The sequence below is a fragment of the Lynx rufus genome, unplaced genomic scaffold (genome assembly GCF_022079265.1).
Source record: "Lynx rufus isolate CCGP_SWC_20201006 ecotype Redwood Valley unplaced genomic scaffold, mLynRuf1.p SCAF_4, whole genome shotgun sequence".
NCBI classification, from domain to species: domain Eukaryota; kingdom Metazoa; phylum Chordata; class Mammalia; order Carnivora; family Felidae; genus Lynx; species Lynx rufus.
The window spans coordinates 165,091,286-165,113,875 of NW_025814856.1; the positions used below are offsets into that span (position 1 = coordinate 165,091,286).

Sequence of the window (22,590 nt, forward strand, 5' to 3'; positions counted from 1 at the left end):
ACACCAAAGGAAACAATCAACAAAAACTAAAAGGCAACCTATGGAATGGGAAAAGATACATGTATTTGCAAATGACATATTTGATAAATAGTTAGTATCCAAAATAAATAAAAAACTGATACAATTCAACACCTAAAAGACAATCCAATTAAAAAATAGGCAGAAGACACAAACAGCCATTTTTCCAAAGAAAACACCCAGATAGCCAACATAGAACAAAGAAGTCACCCAGATAGACATGTGAAAAGATGCTCATCACCACTTACCATCAGGGAAATGCAAATCTGTCAAAACCAAAAACACAAGAAACAACAGGTGTTGGGGAGAAAAAGGAACCCTTCTGCATGGTTAGTGGGAATGCAAACTGGTGCAGCCACTGTAGTAAACAGTATGGAGGTTCTGCAAAAAGTTAAAAATCGAACTACCCTATGATCCAGCAACCAAACTGCTGGGTATTTGCCCCAAAAGTACAAGAATACTAATTCAAAGGGATACACGCACCCCTATGTTTATTGCAGCTTTGACAATAGCCAAGATACGGTAGCAGCCCAAGTGTCCATCGATTGATGAAGATGTGATCGAAGATGCGGTATAGGGGCACCTGTGTGGCTCAGTCGGTTAAGTATCCGACTCTTGATTTTGGCTCAGGTCATGATCTCAAGGTTCATGAATTTCAGTTCTGCCATAAACTCTGCACTGACATTGCAAAGCCTGCTTGGGATTCTCCCTCTCTCTCCCTCCATCTCAAAACCAAAAAAAAAAAAAAAGAAAAGAAAAGAAAAGATGTAATACACACACACACACACACACACACACACACACACCAGTATTATTCAGCCATAAAAAAGAATGAAATCCTGCCATTTGCAACAACATGGATGGAGCTAGAGAGTGTAATGCTGAGTGAAGTAAGCCAGAGAAAGACAAATCCCATATGATTTCACTCATATGTGGAATCTAAGAAACAAAACAAATGAGCAAAGAGGAAAAAACAAAACAGACAAACTAAGAAACAGACTCTTAACTATACAGAACAAACTGATGGTAAACTGATGGGAGTTTGGTGGGGTATGGGTGACATAGGTGATGTGGATTAAGGAGTGAACTTGTCATCGTAAGCACCAGGTGATTCAAAAAAAAAAAACTTTAAAAAAAATCTTGTCACAAAGAAAACTCGAAGCCAAAATGGCTTCACTGATGACTCTATAAATAATACAAGAATGTTTCCAATACACAACTTGTCCAGAAAACTGAAGACTCTATTTCGCAATTCACTCAAGGAAGCCAGCTTTATGCCAATAGCAAAACCAAAGAAATTATAAGAAAATAAACCAATACTGTCATGAACAGAAGACATAAAAAGTCTAAAAGTTTTAGCCATTTGAATCCAATAATATGAAAAAGATAAAACATCATGACCAAGTGGAGTTTATCCCAAGAAGACAAGACTTCTTTAGCATACAAAAAAGCCAATCAATATAACTCACCATATCAATAAACAAGCCATAGGATCATTTCTGTAAATGTAGAAAAAATGTTGACAAAACCCAACATCTACACTTGGTTAAAAGAAAAACATTTCAGCAACTTATGAATAGAAAAGAGCTTCCTCAAACTGACTTAGGATGTTTATTAAAAAAATAAAACAAAACTAGAGCTAACAGCATACTCAATGATGCAAGACTAAATGCTTTCTCTCAAGTTCAAAAAGAAGACAAAGTTATCTTAACACTTCTACCTAACACTGTATTGAAGGTTACAGCAAATGCAATAAAGAAAAGAAGTGAAACCATCCAGATTAAACAGAAATAAAACCTTATTTGCAGACAACATGATCCTAAGGGTAGAAAATCTGTTGGGTTCTACAAATAAGCAACTATATATAATAATGGAGTTCTGATACAAAATCAATACACAAAAATGAGTTATTTCTGGATACTAGCGACTGACAACTACAATTTGAAATTAAGACAACACTGCCATTTACAATAACATAAGAAATGTGGAAATGATGAAAAAAGACATTTATGTTGTAAAGACCATCACTAAGAGAACTTTAAAAAGACCTAAAGAAATGGAGAGAAACACAATGTTCAAGGGTTGAAGACTCTTCACAGCTAAAACGTCAAGTTCCCCAACTTGATCTCAAGTTTAAATGCAAACCCAATCAAGATCCTAGAGGCTTATTTGTAGAAACTGACAGGCCAATTGTAAAATTCATACAGAAACAGGAAGGATATTGGGGTGCCTGGATGGCTCAGTTGGTGGAGCATCTGACTCTTGGTTTTGGCCCAGGTCAAGATCTCACAGTCGTGGGATCAAGCCCCACGTGGGGCTCCGCACTGGGTGTGCAGCCTGCTTGGGATTCTCTTTCTCTGCCCCTCCCCCACTTGCTTACATGCACACTCTCTCTTTCCCAAAATAAACAAACTTAAAAAAAGTAAAGAAAACATAAAGGATTTAGAACGGCCAAAGCAACTTTGAAAAAGTAAAAAGATGGAAGACTGACAATTTTTGATTTTTCAACAGTGGTTATAAAGTTAAAGTATGATTGGCCTAAAGTTGTAGTACTGGCCTGAAGACAGAAATGGATCAATGGTACAGCACAGAGATTCCAAAGTTAGATCCATAAAAATACAGATAAAACTTTTGTTTTAAATTTTTCAGTTATTTTTGAGAGAAAGAGAAAGACCGAGCACGAGCGGGGCAAGGGGGGAGGGGGGGGGGGGGGACACAGAATCAGAAACAGCCTCCAGGCTCTGAACTGTCAGCACAGTGACCGAGGTGGGGCTCGAACTCACGGACCGCGAGATCATGACCTGAGCCGAAGTTGAAAGCTTAACCGACTGAGCCACCCAGGTGCCCCAGATAAAACTAATTTTTAAGAATGATACAAAGGCAATTCAGAGAAATGATGCTAAAATACTTGGATATTCATTCAGTTTATGCAAAAAAATGAACTTTGGTCCATGTTCATACCATACATAAAAATTAACTCAAATTGGACCATATATCTAAATGCACCACCTAAAACCATAATAGTTCTAGAAGAAATAACTGAGTATGTTTGTAATGTTGCATTATCCAATTATTTCTCAGACACCAAAAGTATGATCATGAAAGAAAAAAATAAACGGGACTTCATCACAATTAAAGCATTTGCTGTTCCAAATAGCTAAGAAAATGAAAAGACAAATCACAAAATAAAGAAAATATTTGCAAATCATATACATGGTAAAGAACTTGTGTACAGAATAAAGAAAACTCAAAACTCAGTAAGTCAAAAAATTTCATATTTTTAAAATGAACTAAAGATCTGAAGAGGGACTGTATCAAAGAAATATACAAATAAGCACCTAAAAAAGAAGACGAACCATACCAAGTACAGGTAAGTATATGGAGGCTCTGGCAGGAATCTCACACACTCTTGCAAACATAAAATGTCACGTAAAATTGAAAAGCAGTGTTTTCCCAAAAATCTAAGCATACAGCACCTACCGTATATCTGGCCATCCCATTTGTAGATATTTACTCATGGGAAAAGAACACATACACCCACGTGTAGACTTAGGCATAAAAGTTCATAGCAGTTTTGTTTTTTGGGTTTTTTCTTAGTTCTGTTTTTAATAGCCAAAAAAAATGGAAGCAAGCATAACATCCTTTAATAGGTGAACAGAAGTTACGCAAACTGTGGCACAAACTGAACCACCAGCTTGTCTCCTGAACGTAAAAGAACAATCAGAATTTTAAAAAGAGGATTCTGGTAAAATAGAAAAGTTACTACATGAAATATTTGCCACTAGTTGCCAATTATAGATTTCTTGAATCCACATTTAAATAAAGCCTGATATACATGCCAAGGAGCAAATAATTATAAATCTTAAAATATATCAAAGATACTCATAAAATTTTCAACATTTTTAGAGTTATGTACTAATCTGCAACACTGCTAGTTTCTTCTGTAAGCCACATTACAATAAAAAACTTAAAACACCAATATAATAAAGTTTTTCAAATAAACTCGGTAATGTAACAGGAGTTTGCTCTTATTAAAAATAAAGGAGCAAATATATTGCATACAGGTTTTTAGGAACGGTTGGCATAGAAGGATCAGTGTCAAAGAGGACGGCAAAAAAAGAGAGAAAGGATGGAAAATATTAATGAAAATTTAAAAAGAAAACCTGACCAGAGGTGTTGGAAAAAAAAAGAGTAGGGATAGAGTAAAATAAAAATATTGGCTTATTCATGTGACTCTTACAAACTAATAACTTTACAAATATTATCATAATCTGTCAACATATGAAGGATGACAGCAAAGGTAATGGGGGGAGGCTCCTGGGTGGCTCAGTCAGTTAAGCATCCGACTTCGGCTCAGGTCATGATCTCGCAGTTCGTGGGTTCGAGCCCCGCGTTGGGCTCTGTGCTGACAGCTCGGAGCCTGGAGCCTGCTTGGGATTCTGTGTCTCCCTCTCTCTCTGCCCCTCCCCAACTCCTGCCCTGTCTCTGTCTAATCAACATTAAAAAAAAAAAAATTTTTTTTTTAAAGTAATGGAATTGAGACTTACCCCAGGTAACACAACTGCTCCGATTCCACTTTTCAATTTTGACCTGCCTCTGCCGCCTCGTCCTGACAGTCCTGCACCACGAGGTCTCCGCTTCCCCGGAAATCCCGACCCACGGCCCTACACAACAGACAAGGAAAAATCAGCCCTCTGCAAAAGTCCCAAAGAATTTTAAAATCCAACGTGAGATAAAACATTTTATTAAAGGCTACACAAATACTTGCTTTGCTCTTATTCTGATCAGATGATAAATATTAAGAGACCAGGCTTATTATTTTTATCTTTCAACACGTATTATGCAACTTAAAAATATAAGCATCCAACGCCTACAACCTTAGAATCAGACGCTGCGTCTGTCGTGAATGCTCTGTCTGCATCGGCAAACTCTGGCAGTATTTTCCCACCTCCTAACCCTAAGTCCTAGGTGGCTCGACAGCCACAACCCCATCCAGTTGGTATTCAATAGAGAGCAAGGATAAGGAAAGACCGTCTTGCTGAAGGTTCTCTCAGTCACTAGAGCTTCGAAGAGCTGCATGTACGGAGTCCTTACTACACATCCGCTCTAAGCACTTTTTGCTCCCCACTGTCTCACAAGGTCAGTGCTGTCTTATTACCCCCATTTTAGAGATAAAAGCACTGAGGGATTAAAAGCAAATTGGTCAAAAGTCCAGAGCTAGCAACTCTGGCTCCAGCGTCCGCAATGTTAACCAGTAGTCTCCACTGCTAAACTGCATCACAGCTGATTTCTGCACACAGAAATCACACAGCAGTCCTTTCCCTGCCATTAAAATTGTCCATTTCACTATTCCATAGCTGTCTGTATGAACTGAACAGGGGGCCTCACTCTACCACAGTATGTAGAGGACAAAAGCGGATAACAAGGTAAAAAGTTTGTTTTAACTCATCCGGATAATAATCACATGAAATGTAAATAAAATAACTGATCTGAATTTTTACCTAACACACAAAAATACTCTATGGGAAAACAGGTTAATCCCTTTGATATTTTCACAAATAAATACCAGGGTTGTTTTCGTTATTGTTGTTTTCTTGTTTATTCTACCTGAAAAAGCCTGACATCAACACATACTTACAACATTATATATATTTAAAAGTATTAAAATAGGAACATCCTGATATCTTTTCCATAAAACGTTAAATAATATGTCACATTTTAAATTGATATCGTTTGTACTGTAGTTTGAAATGCTGAACTCATTACCTATTTGGCTGCGTAGTTTCCAAGGTGATAATTTATGGTTATGTTGTAAGCACAAAACAGATACACGTGAACAAAAAGGGGGGTGGTATTTTTTTCCCTTCAGTGTTAATAAATACAGTCAACTTCAAACTGCCTCTCCTTGTTATCTTAAGCTGCTCTGCCTTTAGATCTCTTGCACTGCTTTGAACAAGGGCTAAGGGAGGGCTGAATTGGATGGTTTTGTTGTTGGTAAGCATAAAAGATTTTTTTAAGTCAATTATTAAATCAGGATTATAGCAATCTATTTTTCCCTAGCATCTAAAGATACAGGTGAAAATTTGTGGTATTTGCTACAAAACTGTCAAAATATCTTTTATGGTCTTCAAACAACTATCTCTACTTTCGACACATTACATGATATCAGAGTGGGTTGAAAAATAGTTCTAATGGTGACAGAAATAAGAAAGTGGAATCTAGAACTCCTTTGAATTCCGTGATTAGTCTAAATTAAACAGCCTAATTCCAGAATCACATTAAATATACAAGATGAAGAAAATTATCTTCTCTAGGTGGTAAAGTATTTTAACTTTTCACATTAATTTTTTACCCTCTAAAATGCATCCGACTACATAACTTACTTCAAGAACTAGGAGAGTCCTCCATCAATGACATGAAAAAGAGGCCCTATAATTTTGAGGTTATTAACGCAGACAGTGAAATCTGCTCCGATTCTGGTATTTCTTCTCCATTAGCACACAATAGATTAATGTAGTTTGCTTTTGTTCTTTTCTAAGCAACAAAATTTTATGATTATCATGAATGAGCAAGTCCTTAATTACTTTATAGCCTATGTGACAAGCATTTTCCCCCACAGAAACACTGGTAATTACAACATAAAAGGAAGCAACCATAAAAAGCAGTTATTAAAAATTCACACTTAAAACCAGTCACGTCAAATTGCAATTTAATTTCCTCCTAATCCAGATTTTTTTAAGTGCAAGCATGTTGATTCTTTACACTAAAATTTTTAGATTAAAACAGTGGCCCTGTAATCTGAACTATTTATCTAGAAAGGAAAGGTTTAATTCTTAACTTCTACTTGGATGAAACCAGCCAGAAAGAAATGATACATGAATGTAAATGCAATTTTATTTACCACTTTGATGCTCCAAATGGCACTGCCAGGAAGCTGCCTGGGTTTAAAAATTTCCCGACCTTCTGAAATGTCTGGGGACCAGGAAGGTGGGCTCACTGTATTATGGGTACTCCAAGCCCCCTAGGATACGGCAGGTGAGAAAATAGATGTATAAAACTCAGCAACGTAAAAGGTCAAAGCCAGCAACTGAGGAATTTTAGAACAGCAGAAACAAATGCAGACGTATGGAAATTTAGGACAAATTGCTTCAAGGTAGGGAAAATAAGCTTATCACTTACAGTGACTTTTTACTTCAATGTTTGCAGCTACAATTTACATTAAATATTTTATTCTGGTTGAAACATCAGCACAATGAAACCTACTAGAAATTAAGGTTTATATGACATTGACGTTGACTCATGAACTTCAACTATAGAACCAAAATATAAATAAAAGTCAGTTAAATTCTAAGAATTAACACTGTAAGAAACTATTCAGGGATTATTTTCGTCTAACAACTATCACTCTACTTGGAAAGAGAAATAACCTTAAAGGATGTTATGTACACCTCTGGCTATAAACAACCAAACCAGTAGGAAAAAAAAAAAAATCAGAACATGAGAAATCAACAGATACATTCGCTTTAAATTGCGGAAAATTAGGTTGCCATCTTAATACGCAAACACCAGTATAATCCTAGCATCTGACTTCTTCCTGCCAGTGTGACCACTAGTTGTGGTTTCGGCTTTTATTTTTATTTAGAGGACTATTATCCTTACATTACATCCAAGGGACTAATTTGTACAGTGAAAAATGTTAAAGCAAATTGTCCTAAATTTGCAAATTAAAATGCCTAAGATACTTGATTATTTATACAAGAAACAGTATCTTATTAAAACAGTTAAAATGAAAGTAAGACATTTTACTTTTTAATAACCACATTCAGCAATAACCTGAACTAATCTGATGAAGTCGCTCATTAGCATAAAAAAATGCCTACTCCACAAAGATAACATTTTAAAGAAAAACACAAAACAAATGTCAAACAATAAATAAAGAACCTATTTTGAATTAGGTAATTCGATAATGCGCACTGTAACTTTTACCAATTAAAGGACCCAAACTTAAGTAACACATTACTTACCAGGTTTCCAGAATATTATCAAACAAGCGGTAGCCTATTAATCACATAAAACTACCACCAGGAATTTAAGTAATCAACCAAAGAAGAGCCTGACTACCCTTTGGGGAGCAGATAATTAACGCACTAACAGTATTTTGAGAAAAACCACACAAGGGAGGCACTTGTCTCACTTTTAATTAACCTACCCTCAAGCTCAGTGAATGGCTCTGAATTTACTGACACGTGAATTACCTCGCTTTCCGCATCAAATCAACTTGCCTCTACACCTCTGTCTCCTTTCCGGCTGCATCAGGGTCTCTGGGAACCACTACGTCGCCAAAAGTCACGTCTCTATTCTCCTTTTACTCCAACTGTCAACACCTACGTACAGCTCTGCTGGGTTCCGCGCCGCACGTGTGTGAATGCTCCTCTCCGCTCCCTCGCTGACCTTTCTGTCCCCCGTGCATGTTCTTCCTCCCGCTGACCTCCAAAGCCTGTGTTTCCCGAGGGCTAAGGCCGGACGCCTCTCCTCTCCGTGTCTCTTCCTAAACGGTGTGATCTTTCATGAGGGCTAGAACCACCATTTGGCATGTTGCTGTCTCCCAAACTCACGTTTCTGATTCCAACGTGCTCTTGAAGACGGCAGCGTGGCTCTCAACTTCCTTCTTAGCACTTCCATTCTGTCACACCAACACTCTCCAGTGGAGCACGTCTCCAGTCTCTCCCGTGCCCCGTACCGTCTCACAATCTTCCCCATCTTCAGAAATGGATGCCAGCCCCCGGGTCAGAAACCTGGGAGTCATCTGATCTGTGCTTCTCCCCCATCACTCTCCCCTGCCACTCCTTCGATCCAAACCATCCGGGACTTCGGCACTTTCTACCTTCCAGTTTTGTCTGCACCCACGCTGCTGCTCTGCTCTCCCACTGCCGGGGCCCGGCCCTGTCTGCCACCGCCAGCTCTCACCCAGCCTGCCGCGCTCTGCCATTCTCCCTACCCTGCCCCTCCCTCGAGTCCTCCTCTACACAGAGGCCAGAGGGACTTTCCAGAGCTGTCGATCTGACCAAGCAAGTCACCACCGTGTTTTAAACCCTCCCAACAGCTCCCCGGTGCTCTTAAAGTGATGGTCTCTCTCACTGCCTCTCTCCAACCTCATCTTGAGTGTCGTCCCCCCCACCCACCCCCCGCCACGATCGGTATGCCCCAGCTTCCCTGGTTTCCTTCAAACACGCCAAGCTCTTCGCCAATAACAGGGCTACCGACTCAGAACAACTGCCAACTCTCCACCGGATGGCTTTTCCTTCGGATTCTTCAGGGATGGCCTCAGATATTTCCTCATCATAGAGGACTTTCGGCAGCATTTCCATGACATCATCACCTCCCTTACAACACTCTGTGCCTTTCCTCACTGACTGAAACTTGGGGCCCTATGTTTTGTTGTTTCTCATTATTTAGTGATAGTGGGGGCAAGAGATATCTAAACTTAGTTCTCTCAATGTTTTCAATGGTTTTTCTGACGGTAGTTGGCTACTGTATAAAATTCCTCTCGGTGGATCATCTAATGTCGTACCAGGAGACAGCTCTTAAAACATACCATAAAAAGTCATACTCTCAAATAACATGTTATTCACCATAATTTAAAAGTTAGCTTTGATGCCAACATTGTGTCTCATTTTAAAAACATTTACACTTCATGGAACATGGATGAAGAAAATGAAGGGCTCCATAGATCAAGAATGTTTGGATGCCATTTCAGGAATAATTAGAAAACCATTCAACTGCTATGAAGAACTTATATAATAAAAGCTTGGGTAATTACATTATGAATTTTAATAAGTATATTATCATAAGACTTTGGAAGATAGATTGTGTGCAATTTTATAGCAACTGGAGAAAAATTATGATTATACTTAGATGTTTTGACAAAGAAGAAATTACCTAATATATTCTTTAGACCTTAAACCTAAAATACAGCTATAATTATCAACTTTAGTTATAAATTATCCTACACATCTCAGCTTGATGAAAAAGAACTTACACAGACAATTCGGAGGTCAGCTCCCCCGTCTACGGAAACGTGGTTTTACACCATCATTATACTTGACTGTATACTTGTTACATTTGTATTTATTTGTTGCCATTGGACTATAAGCTAGATGAGAAGAAACCATTTTTTCTGTTCACTGCTATGGTAAGCATTCAGTTCAGTGCTTACTGAACATCCATTTTTTCCATTGCACATTTATTCTTTTTGTATGCATAAATGCATCAATAAGTATTGTACTATGAAACACACTAATTCCTGATTCCCCCCATTAGATGTAGCCTACAATCCTGGATTTCCTCCTTTAAAAAAAAAAAAAAAAAAAAAAAAAGGTTACCAATCTATCCACTGCACTGTTACTCCGAAACTACCAACTGAAGGAAAACCAAAAGGGCTCAAAATGTTAGCAGACTTTACATTTTAAAGAGAGCTAAAGATAAGCCATTTGCTACCAAATTCTATAGAAACTTAAAAAAAAAATACTACTTGGGTGAGATTGAATTAGAGTCTAACAATAATTATTGGACCCCAAACCTGTTTAAAGTCGGTATCAGGTAAGCTTCTTTGTGCCTCGAGGCCAATTTCTCAGGTAAATGTATCAACCAAGTAAATTATACAACTGTTACAAGGACTGTGGGACAGGAAAATGGCAACAAGAACAGCAAGTAGAGAATAGGTTATTAAGGTCAACTTTCTGTTATAAAAAGCCCAATCTTGTTGCTGGCTGTTAAATATGATCAATGTCCTAATTAGAGCCCAAGAGTATCCTAATCTACTGAAAAAGTTTCAAGAGGGGCCAGAGGTTTGGGGTCTCCTGGGCTGGCTTCACACTTCCAATTCATCCTTGCTCAGGTCCAGCCTCACCCAACACGCCATGCAAAACCAGGACTGCTGTTTAAAGGATGAGAGAAAGTGAACATGATGAAGAGAGAGCAGAAAGGACAACCGGCAAGAGACACAGAAAACCCAGCAAAGCTTGTCATTTTTTTTGGCACGTACATTCACTCGCGTACATTACAGCCACAGCAACAAACAACTCGTTTTTATGACTTACAGGATTCTTTTCACATAAGTTAAGTCTCATACACAAAACTGAGTTCAACATCAAATGGAACAAGGAATTTAGTCCTGATAGTGATTTGATAAGATACGATGAAAGTACAGAAACAGCTGTTACCAGCGTTAGCCTTCAATAATTCAAGAATGTGAATCTGGCTGGTGCTAGCAATGGTTTTGGTAATGGCTTCAGAAATACCACAACAGACACAAGGAAGCCAAGAGAAAAGGGATGCTGACACCCCAGAGGGCTAGACACGCTTTAGGTTTAAAACTACAGTCTTTCAGGGATTCAGAGCAGAGTCTCTGGGATTTTCGCCCGCACAGCATGCAAGCCTGAGTTGAGTTCCCGCACGCCTCCTCTGCTTTTCCAAGGTGCCCTGGGCTTCCTCTACGGCAGCACATGTCACACACAGCATAATTAATAGGCTGTTGAGTTCTAAAATCTGGGCAGCCATTATGTGGCTTTGAACTGAAGACACCTACTACATGCCGAATTTACTGTGACCAGTGTCTGACTCACTCAAGGCCTAGAGTTGTTTTCACTGCCACAATGCAGTACAAGTAAGCATGAGCCAATCTGATTCGTTTTCCAGAGGTACATTTAATACATGATTATTATATCCTTCTCAAGTCTCCATTTTCACAGAATATCTGCATTACCCTGCCATTCAGGAAAAAAAGCAGGGCAGCACCACCACTTGCCAGGGGCCATACACGTGTTACTGTTAACTTCCAACAACAGCCGTAAGATGCAATTTTATGGATGAAGAAACAAGACAGTTCTCAAGGCAACGTGCTTAGTCTCATACAGACAATGGCAGGAAGGATCTGAATCCAAGTAACTGTACTATGGAAATGCTCATGCTGAATTTATATTAATCAATCTTTCCTAGTATCAGTTACAGTGAAAATTGATGCAAACGATACAAAATACTTCTTCAAAGTCACTTTTTAAAAAGGCAGCACAGTACTTAGAATAGAATGTAGGTGGGAAACCACTCTTGGCATCTATACGGCATCTTCTATTCTCCATGAAGAATGAATATATACCTATATCTATATCTACTTACTAATGAAACCTTTAATAGGTCCTAAGACAAAGTATCAGAAATACAGGTTTCACTTTATAGGTATCCGAGAACGGACAACTAAAACTATCCAGGGTAACTTATTTTCTTTAAGCAAATGCCACCGTATATATGCTATTATCAAGCGATGCTTCAAAATTCAAATTTATTTTAATTAAAAGCTGGATATGAAATCATTTAACAGGAACCGAACTTTTATTTGGACAAGATGACTTACACATCTGCCTTTTCTTAACCTAAAAAACAAAACAAAAACCAGCAATGCTTCTTACTAAAGGATTTGTGTTTACAAAGCAGAAATGGTGTCTGCTATTTTAAAAAAGGGAGAAAAAAATTGCTTCCTTGTAATGAATTGTTGACAAAAGTACAATCCTCTACAGCTCACCACTCCGAAGGTTTGTTTTTCTCTCACAGAGTAGATTATGAAACTGACTTGTTAATTTGAAACACTTCATTTAAATTGCTATTACATTAGACAAGTATGTCATAAAATTCTATGGTTTGTAACAAAATTAGATAAATTAATAAAAAATTAAAAATCCACTTCACAATGTAATGGAAAAGTGGTTATGGCACTACCTTTGGACACCCACTATACCGAAGAAATTTCACTTTCGCAGAGAACCCGTCAATAAATACCAGTCTTAGAACTTAACAGAAATTCCTAAGTTTTCCATATATATGATGTTAGCAGCAAAAAATGGAGAAAATCAAAAAATGAAAAAATTCTTAGACTTTGAAATTTTTCAAATTATAATTGAGTACTTACATTTACTTTTATGAAGGATAGAAAATACTTCAGTGAAATATTTTTCATAGGTTCAATAACCTCTTTCAATACTATTGCTTAATACCTGAGTGTCTAAGGCAGATCAAGCCATACATATGACTGTATTACCTATGTTTCCATAAAATAAGCTGATACGAATAGGGTAAATGACAGAAGACAGGCTGAGATCACTACTATCTCAGAATTTCTGAATTACAATGGATAAATACAACTGTGGAATAAGAGAAATAAACAGAAAATGAAAAACCCATTACATTATTTGATATGCTGAAATAAAAAAAATTTTCCATCCTATTTTCCACCACTTTTTAAGAGCATTTCTTGTGTTTCATGTGTAACGATAACAATGAGGAGCCCATGTCTCTCTCTAATTCAGGACTCTACTTCCAAGGGTAAGGAGAAAGACGCCAGTCAGAGGCCATTTTAACGGGCAGGGTGGGGTCATCACACCGACATGGCTGTAAAGCTCCCCAGGAAATTACAACATGCAGTGAGGCCAGTAACCACTTTTCTCAACCTCAGGCCCAAAGTGAATATACCTATGAAGACACTGAGAACTGAAACACTAAAATATATGTAAATGAATAATTTCAATAAAGGATGAAGGAAAGAAAAGCCAACTGGTTCACTGGGACAATTTCTATGAAACCATTTCCAACTGGCTTCCTGTCAGTGTTCCACCAATTTCCTTCTCCTAACTACCTACCATGTCTGTAATTCTTCCTCCTTTGTGAAATCCTGTGTCTTAAGTGAGGAAAACAAAAAAGAAAAAACTTTTTCTACCCACAACCATATAAAGAATGTAAATAAAAAAGAATATAAAGAATATAAATCTTCCACATGAAAGCCACAATACAAACTCTAAACTTCAACTAATCTCATCTAAAGGTAAAATAATCCTGTATAGATTCCATGTTCTGTGCCCTGACATCTCAGACTCAGAATAGTGATTTATATATCCATCCATACTCCAGGATCACTACATACATACTCTTACCTATATACTACATATGTGTACATATAGGAGTATATACGTGTACATACATATGGGGTATATATCGTTCATCTAATACATGTTGGGAATACACAGTGATTTGTTGCTACAACAAATGCTTGTTTGTTTTTTACAAATGGTTTTTATAATCTGTTTTAAAATGTGTCCTATGGGCAACTGGAGGATGCAGAATATTTCTTCCGTCCTTAAAATCAGTGAAAGTATAGCACCATTTGTAATTTATCAATCTTAAACTCAGATGGGATTTCTTTTTAAATTTAGCTCCTCTGGAACTAAAATTTTCCTATTTTTATAAATGCTTTTCCTTGCATTGTCCAATAAGGTGTCCACTAGCCATGAGGCTAGTAAGTAAGCACTTCTAATGTACTTGGTTGAAAACCAGATTTTGAACACTGAGCGAGACAAGTGAACGTAAAATATCCCATTAATAATTTTTATACAGATGAAATGCTAAAATATTTTTAATACGTTAAGTTAAATAAAACATTAAAATTTATTTTATCTGCTTATTTTTAATTCTTAAGTGGACTACTAGAAGTTTTAAAAGTAGATACACGAGGCTTGCATTATATTTCTATTGCATAGCACTGGCTTACCCTTCTACTGACGAACTCCTTTCTCCAGAAAACATTTAATAATCCAATCATTAGCTGTCACATCAAATTTTAAAGCTTTCACATTTTCTGTTTCTAATTATTCATTTAATTTTTCAGGAAATTCTTAGAAAAGCTCACATAAGGTTAGAAAACCGTTAAGATAAACATAATGGTCTGACCACTGTGACACAGAATTTAACTAATGAAATCTGCAGTTCTTTGGTTAGGATAGCCTCCACTATGCTGGTAAAGACCAGAGTTGATGACACTCAACAAAATATGGAAAAATGCTAGTGATGTTAACAATCAAAACACAGCTGGACACCAAAGAATCTTGCTTGTGTCACCAGCACTGCCATGAACCTGCATCTCACTTCACAGCCAATCCCCACTGCCAACAATATACAAAGTAAACACTAAATAAAACCAAAGATACAACACAGGAATGCTTGATACCAAAGACATTCACATAACAGTACGATGGGCTTCAGGATTTCCAACACAAGGATACACACCGGAATATTCCCTCGAAGTTAGGATGGCAGTACCTCAGCAATGATAAAAAATTAAAGAGCTATCTTGTTCTAGCCAATGCATCCTCCCGACGAAAACAGTAGTACCTTAGCAAGCTAAGAATCACCAAGTGAAGGCTGTTTGCTCTACAATGAAAACCAAGCTAATGGGGAGGTTAAACCCTCCCACAAACTGCTTGTGAGATTAGCAGCAAATTAGGAGCAGTCATGAGACAAGGGCAACTCTGCAGAAAGCAGAATACCACCAGAACTGGGGACTGAGAGAGAATACGGCAGAAGCAGTAGCAAGTATGAACATATGGGTCATATAAAATGGGATAAACCTGGAAGACAGTCTCACACACACACACAACCACACTCAGACTCACATGCACATAGACTGTGGAATACAAGTCAACAGAAAATAAACCTCATGGTTTCTCAGTTGGAACAGAAGTCTACAAAAAAGGAGAAACAGAGTAAAATTTGACAGGAATATTTATGATGCGATATCCTTAAAGAACATAAATATTTGAATCAAAGTTCAATTTGAGGCTCAAATCTTCATTGCTCAAGTCTTTTCAGAGCCCAAACTACACAATTATTACGTAACAATTATTTAAAAAGAAGACAAGAAGAGAGTAAGGAAGAGGAGAACTGGTTTCAGAAGAAAAACCTCTCTTAGCAGAACATGACAGAAAATACTCGGACAAAGCCACATACGGGGTGTCTTAGTTTACTGGGCATATCTTCGCCACAGAGAAACAGTTCAGTCCCAAAGGGCAATTACTTTGCCTTGGGTGTGCAAGTTGCTGTCTTTAGAAACTAAAATACATCTGGAATTTGTTTAAGGGAGACTGATTCTCCCATTAAAATAAAATTCTATTTTTCTACTTGTCTTAGGATTCCAAAACTGGATGATCAAGGTGGAGAGGATACTACTCCTACAAAGTCCAGCTGTAACTGTTGGAAGCAATTCAAATCGCAAGACCGGAAACTTCAGGCTACCATTGTGACTAAGCACTTTTGCACCGTTTGATATCTTGCCATTTTGCAGCAGCTTCAGAAAAGAGAAATTTTGTAGATTAAATAAATCTGAGCTACAGTGTCTTCGCTTTGCCTTGTGGTTAGTGGTTCACTTATATACACTTAAAAAGAACTGGAGTTTACCCTTAAAGGGTAGAATCCACACTGCTTAAAAGTCATGGGAAGAGCTCCCCATACTTCCTAAAGATCAACACTGCACTTCTCCAAGATTTTTCCATGAAAACAACTGAAGTCCTAACTTGGGGTGGGGGTGGGGGGTGAGGAGACCCACAAAAAAAACTTAGCAATTAACCGAAAAATCAAAATGAGGAATTCCCACCAGGAAAAATTCCCTCAGTAAATTATGATGCTTAAGCAGTTAGAAATAAGACAGAGAAGGGGCGCCTGGGTGGCGCAGTCGGTTAAGCGTCCGACTTCAGCCAGGTCACGATCTCGCGGTCCGTGAGTTCGAGCCCCGCGTCAGGCTCTGGGCTGATGGCTCAGAGCCTGGAGCCTGTTTCCGATTCTGTGTCTCCCTCTCTCTCTGCCCCTCCCCCGTTCATGCTCTGTCTCTCTCTGTCCCAAAAATAAATAAACGTTGAAAAAAAAAAATTAAAAAAAAAAAAAAAAAGAAATAAGACAAAGAAGAGTATCAATGAACAAATACAGTAGAGGGGGAAAAACAAAGGTTATTAGAGTATACCTAATGTTTTACTGGGTCTTTTTTTTAGACTCTCTCATCACCATGGCACAGAATTTAAGAAGACTTTTAAGTGCTTTCTATTAGAAACTATAATCAAATAGGTTGCATCTGTATGTCCCAACTAAGTGGAAACTCTGAATATGATCACTTGAAGTTTAATAAAGTAGGCTTCATTAACAGCTTCTGAGAAAAAAAAAAAAAAAAAAAAAAAAATGGCCAGGGCGCCCGGTGGCTCAGTCGGTTGAGTGTCCAACTTCAGGTCCGGTCATGATCTTGCCGTTCATGGGTTCGAGCCCCGCGTCCGGCTCTGTGCTGACAGCTCGGAGCCTGGAGCCTGCTTTGGATTCTGTCTCCCTCTCTCTCTGCTCCCCTCGCCCACCATGGCCCTCTGTCTCCCTCTCTCTCTCTCAAAAGTTACAGTAATAAAAACATTAAAAAACTTTTTTTTAATAACCGAAACACTTCAGGATCAGCATTACATCTAAGTTCTACCCGAAAATAGGAAAAAACTACCCTCCAAACCCAAGCTCCACATACGCCTTATTGTATACAATTGATCCACCATATTTTCCTGTCAGTATCATTAAAATCACCCTACCTGTTTGGACCGAGGTCTACCAGGAGAAAATTTTCTTTTGGTAATAGCTGGTTTACCCATGCCAATTTTTGGAGTGACTGAGATGTAAGTCGTTGGCATAATGTTTCCAACAGAAGCACTGAGGGTTGAAGGGTAGCTATGCAGTGTGTCCTGGGAAGGCAAGTCTGAAGAGAGTGGAGAGGAAGACGCATTTGCCTTGCTTACGCCTGCCGCTGACGAAAATGACAACTCTGTCTCCGATGGTAATTTTACAGATTTGTCTTCCTGGCATAAACCATCTTTCACACAACTCTCAACTACAGGGGCCATTTCAAAGTCCATAAACACAGCGGAAGATTCAGAACTTTCTTTCTGTTCCATCGCTTCTGGTACCCTTTCTACAGCCAAATGTTCCTTAGAACATAAAGAAGTACTTTCCTCACACGGGGACCTTAGGGCCTCTGGGGGACCAGTGGCAGATTCAATGGACAATTTCGGAGGCCGTGATTCTTCTGCGGATGCCAGCATTTTGGGTTCCTCTAGCTGCAGATCCTCGTGCCGCACAGTGATCTGGTGTGTAAGGACGTCAACGTTTTCTGTCACTTCCATTTTGTTTTCATTTTGATTTTCATCACAAATATGCATCACTTTAGAAGACATTTCCATTTTTTCACTATCGGCTTCTTGAGAAATCTGATTTTCCAATGCAGGATTCATTTTGTCTTGGGAGGATTCTATAAAATTTGGAATATTTATGTTAATGTACTTATAAATGTAAAACTTTCTAACTATGAGTAGACGTAAGACATTAATGTCTATAGCTTTATGGCTTAAAAATGATAGGCATGGGCAGTAAAAGGAGAGAGAGGGGAGATAAAGGGTTTCCAAAGCACACTTATACTTAAACCCTGAATTAAATCAGAAGGTATTTTTCAAGAAAAACAATTATTAAGTTAATTAATTAAGGCCAAAAGACACCAGGATTTATGGATTAGAACTGGTCACAGATCAGGCCAGAAAACTTACAAAAATATCACCTTAATAGGATCCCCAGAGTTTTAGTTAACTTCTGGTAAAAATATTAAAATAGAATTTCTAATATAATTCTATTAAACATAAATGATGTTTTACAATTTGAACATGTTCAAAAAGATTCACAATTTGGTAGATTAAGTTATACTCATCTCGCAGCCAAATAAATGAGGCTCATTGATCTTACATGAGGTACCCAAGTAAATAAGTGCCTAGAATATAAAGGTATTTTGCAATACCAGGCCCTCAGATGTAAACAAAGCTTCTGCAGTCTCAAATGAGTAATGATCACAGATAGAAAACACTTATTTTGCTTATTAGCTGCACCTGCCAACATACACATTTTTTAATATAATCTTTGCTCATCACCGATAATCAAACACTCAAAAGAAAATATACTGTCAAAGCTAAGCAAGTCAATAGACATAATTATATATCGGAAATATCTGAAGTCACTAGCTGATAAATTTTAAATCAGGACGCTAGTGTGCTAACTAAGCCTTTAACCCAAACTTGCCTAAAAATAAAGTCAGAGACCCAATTTACACGAGTCCTAAATGGCTCTATACAGTAAGATCACTGGATAAAAACCACTTATTTCAAATACTATCTAGGTAATTTCTAAGTTACATTAACTGAGATATTAATTTCCTCGTTTACTATTCACTATGGTGACTGTGCTTTATCTTCTGATATCAAAAGGAAATCCTACTCCTTATTTCTACTCCCTGAAAGACTACAGTTCAGGATAAAGGAAAAATCAAATAACAGATCTGATCATACCAAATATTTTTACATACAAAAATGCTTCAAAAATACTTAACAATTTAAAAAACGATAAAAAAAGATTTTTAAAACAAAATTACATATAAATAATGAGAGAACACTTAGGGGTTTAAGACCACAGTACCATCATTTGAGTGACTCCATGGAAAACCTCATCCTAAATGCTACACGAAGCCTAAACTATGGCTGATGAAAGTCCACCCCAAGTGTCCCTGACAAAGAACAAAACACGCAACACACATACAGATCCCCACCATATTCTTTCTGGTCTGTCCTAGGCAAGAAATATTAAGATAAAAATGTAAACATTCCTAGGGTGCATGGGTGGCTCAGTCAGTTAAGTGTCTGACTTCAGCTCAGGTCATGATCTCAGGGTTTGTGAGTTTGAGTCCTGCATCAGGCTCTCTGCTGTCAGCGCAAAACCCGCTGCAGATCCTCTGTCCCCCTCTGTCTGTCCCTCCCCAGCTTTTGCTCCCCATGCACAGGCTCTCTCTCAAAAACAAACACTTTAAAAAAAAAAATTTAAACATGCTCGATATCCCAAGCAATTCTATTATGCTCCACCACTAGTCTTATTTGAGGATTTTAACTTGCTTAATAATGAACATTTGATTTAGAAGCTCTACAGAGAATATAACCTCCTTTAGAAATCTACTGCCAATAAGGGGCGCCTGGCTGGTTCAGTTGGTTAAGCATCTGACTCTCATGATTCATGAGTTCGAGCCCTGTGTCAGGCTCCGTACTATCGCTTCTCGGCCTTTTGGCTAAGATCAAGTGCAGGCTCTGTACTGACAGCTCAGAGCCCGGAGCCTGCTTCGGATTCTGTGTCTCCCTCTCTCTCGGACCCTCCCCCGCTCACGCTTTCTCTCTCTCCCTCCCTCTCTCTCTCTCTCTCTCTCTCTCAAACATAAATAAACATTAAAAACAAAAATCTACTGCCAATTCTTTTTAATTTTTTTCATGTTTATTTCTGAGAGAGAGACAGAGACAGAGAGAGAGAGAGAGAGAGAAAGAGAGAGAGAGAGAGAGGGAATGAATATGAGCAGGGGAGGAGCAGGGAGAGAAGGAGACACAGAATCTGAAGCAGGCTCCAGGCTCTGAGCTGTCAGCACAGAGTCCGACATGGGGCTCGAACTCATGGACTGCGAGATCATGACCTGAGCTTAACCGACTGAGCCACCCAGGCACCCCAACTGCCAATTCTTTTTAAGAAAAGGATCACTTAACTAAAAGATTTCATTACTGTAATGTATATACACCAATAGTAAACAATTCTTTGGGATACTTCATTTGAAAAATTAACTTGATAATGACCCAAATCTGCATAGCAGTCATAAAAATACTATGTTGTAACTCAATCAAAGTAGAAAGTATGCTTACCAGAAATGAGAAGATCATGTGTGTCGAGACTTTCTGGTGAATTACTCTTCAGCTGCTCTTCTGTATGGATGTGAACTGCTGTAATGACACATTTATGGAATCTCTAGCAAGCAGTCAAAATTTGTGTAACACTGCTACCTCGATAGTAATTTCAGGAAGATTTTTATTCCACTGCCAAATGCCAATTATCAGTATAAACACCAAACATACTACTTAGTAGTAAGTAGGGTATGATGATGAAATCAGGAAACTGATGATGCACTATGACAAGATTATTACAGATAGCTTTGTCTTTTTTTTTTTTTTTACTTTACATCTTATGTAATTATACCTTTTAATGAAAGTTGTTAAACATAAAACTCAATCCCCCCCAAAATCTGAGGCTTTTTATGTACACAATCTATATAACATAAAATTTCACATAAAATCCCAGACTGTCAGATGAGCCCAAGATTAAATTTAATAAGTAGTTTTCCCCCAACCTTGTCTCTCATTAATTCTAGATTCTCTAGTAATAGCTATTATCAATCTTGTAAAAAGCTTTATTAAAATATCATGGAAATAACTGAAATGCCCTCAACAGAACCACTGAGGCCATCTGAAACAATAATTTTTCATTATCCCAGCACAAAACATCTCACAATCAGTAATGCTCTGGTTACTAAGTAAGTCCTTTCTCGTATTAATTTCTAATGTTATTTGACTAGAAAACTCCTCTCTAAAACAATTTCCTAAATGACTACACTCGTAGCTCATTTTTATTTAGTAAAGTTTTAGTGTATGTTCACATATTCAACGTACATATACATTTTCTTCAGAAAATAAATTATATCCATTACCGAAAACATTCTTACCATCTGGAACAATTCCAGGTGTGGACTCCTGACCACTGATGTCTTCGTTAACTACTTGCTCCGGAAATACCATATGGTCTTCAGGTCCTTCAACTTCCATTTCATTATTACAATCTTAAGAGAAAATTATTTATTCTTTAGCTTAGAGTAAATTTTCCCTGATTTTTTAACTATATAAATATGACTTTCCTATGTGAGAGTAAATTACCACCCAAAATGCCATAAATTCTTCCCCACGCTTTAAGTTTTTCAACCAAATACATATCTACATTTTACATGTTAATGAAAAAAACAGGGAAACTATGAATTAAAAGGTTACTGGCACTTTATTATTTTAAAAGGATATTGCACAACTGTATACTGATGGCATCTTGGCAAAAAAACATTAATAATTAAGCTGCATCTACTTAAACTTCTCATAGATGATAAAATAGGAGTTTATAAAAGTCACCATATTGATGAAAGTGAAAAATGGTCTGGTAAGCAGATCTGTTTTCTTTACCACCAAAAAACTCGTTATTATGTTTACAACCAACAACAGTATACTACTAAAATTACCTAAGCAATTATTTTGATCTGGGGATCAAAATATATGAATTAACATTTAAGAAGGACATTACAAAACTAAAACTTGTGGGGTGCCTGGGTGGCTCAATCGGTTAAGTGTCCAACTCTTGATTTCAGCTCAGGTCACGATCTCACAGTTCGTGAGTTCGAGCCCCACACAGGGCTCTGCACTGAAAGCTCGGAGCCTGCTCAGGATTCTGCCTGTCTGTCTGTCTGTCTCTCTACCCCTCCCCTGCTTGCTCTGTATCTCTCAAAATAAATATAAACTTAAAAAACAAAAAACAAAAACCACTAAACTAAACCTTGGAGTGAAATAATCCCAGGTTATAAAGTACGAACTAGGTCATATTGCCAAACACTGACAACTTCTGTTGGCTCCAAGAGCACAGCTGGAGTAAGGCACACTGGTCCTAGAATTCGACTATTAGGAAAAGGGCTGGAGAACAGCTAGATTTGCTGTCAGCCATCAGATTCAGAGATGACCCAAATCACCTGCACATTTAAATTAAAGGTTGAGAAATTAAGAATAAGATGGGATCTGA

The 22,590-nt window shown here is 37.8% G+C and overlaps 1 protein-coding gene across 15 annotated transcripts in view; it reads right to left on the bottom strand.

Annotated features, from left to right (window-relative positions):
* Positions 1-22,590, bottom strand: part of KMT2C (lysine methyltransferase 2C) — a 286,322-nt gene that overhangs the window by 87,128 nt on the left and 176,604 nt on the right. For 14 of the 15 annotated variants that reach the window (XM_047096384.1, XM_047096376.1, XM_047096375.1 and 11 more), the window contains 5 exons: positions 21,482-21,595; positions 20,628-20,705; positions 17,451-18,163; positions 6,920-7,039; positions 4,566-4,682 (listed from right to left, as the gene is read on the bottom strand). In XM_047096384.1, the coding sequence (XP_046952340.1) occupies positions 4,566-4,682; positions 6,920-7,039; positions 17,451-18,163; positions 20,628-20,705; positions 21,482-21,595 (1,142 nt within the window). The remainder of the gene's footprint in view (positions 1-4,565; positions 4,683-6,919; positions 7,040-17,450; positions 18,164-20,627; positions 20,706-21,481; positions 21,596-22,590) is intronic. The other variant, XM_047096378.1, reaches the window with a different exon arrangement.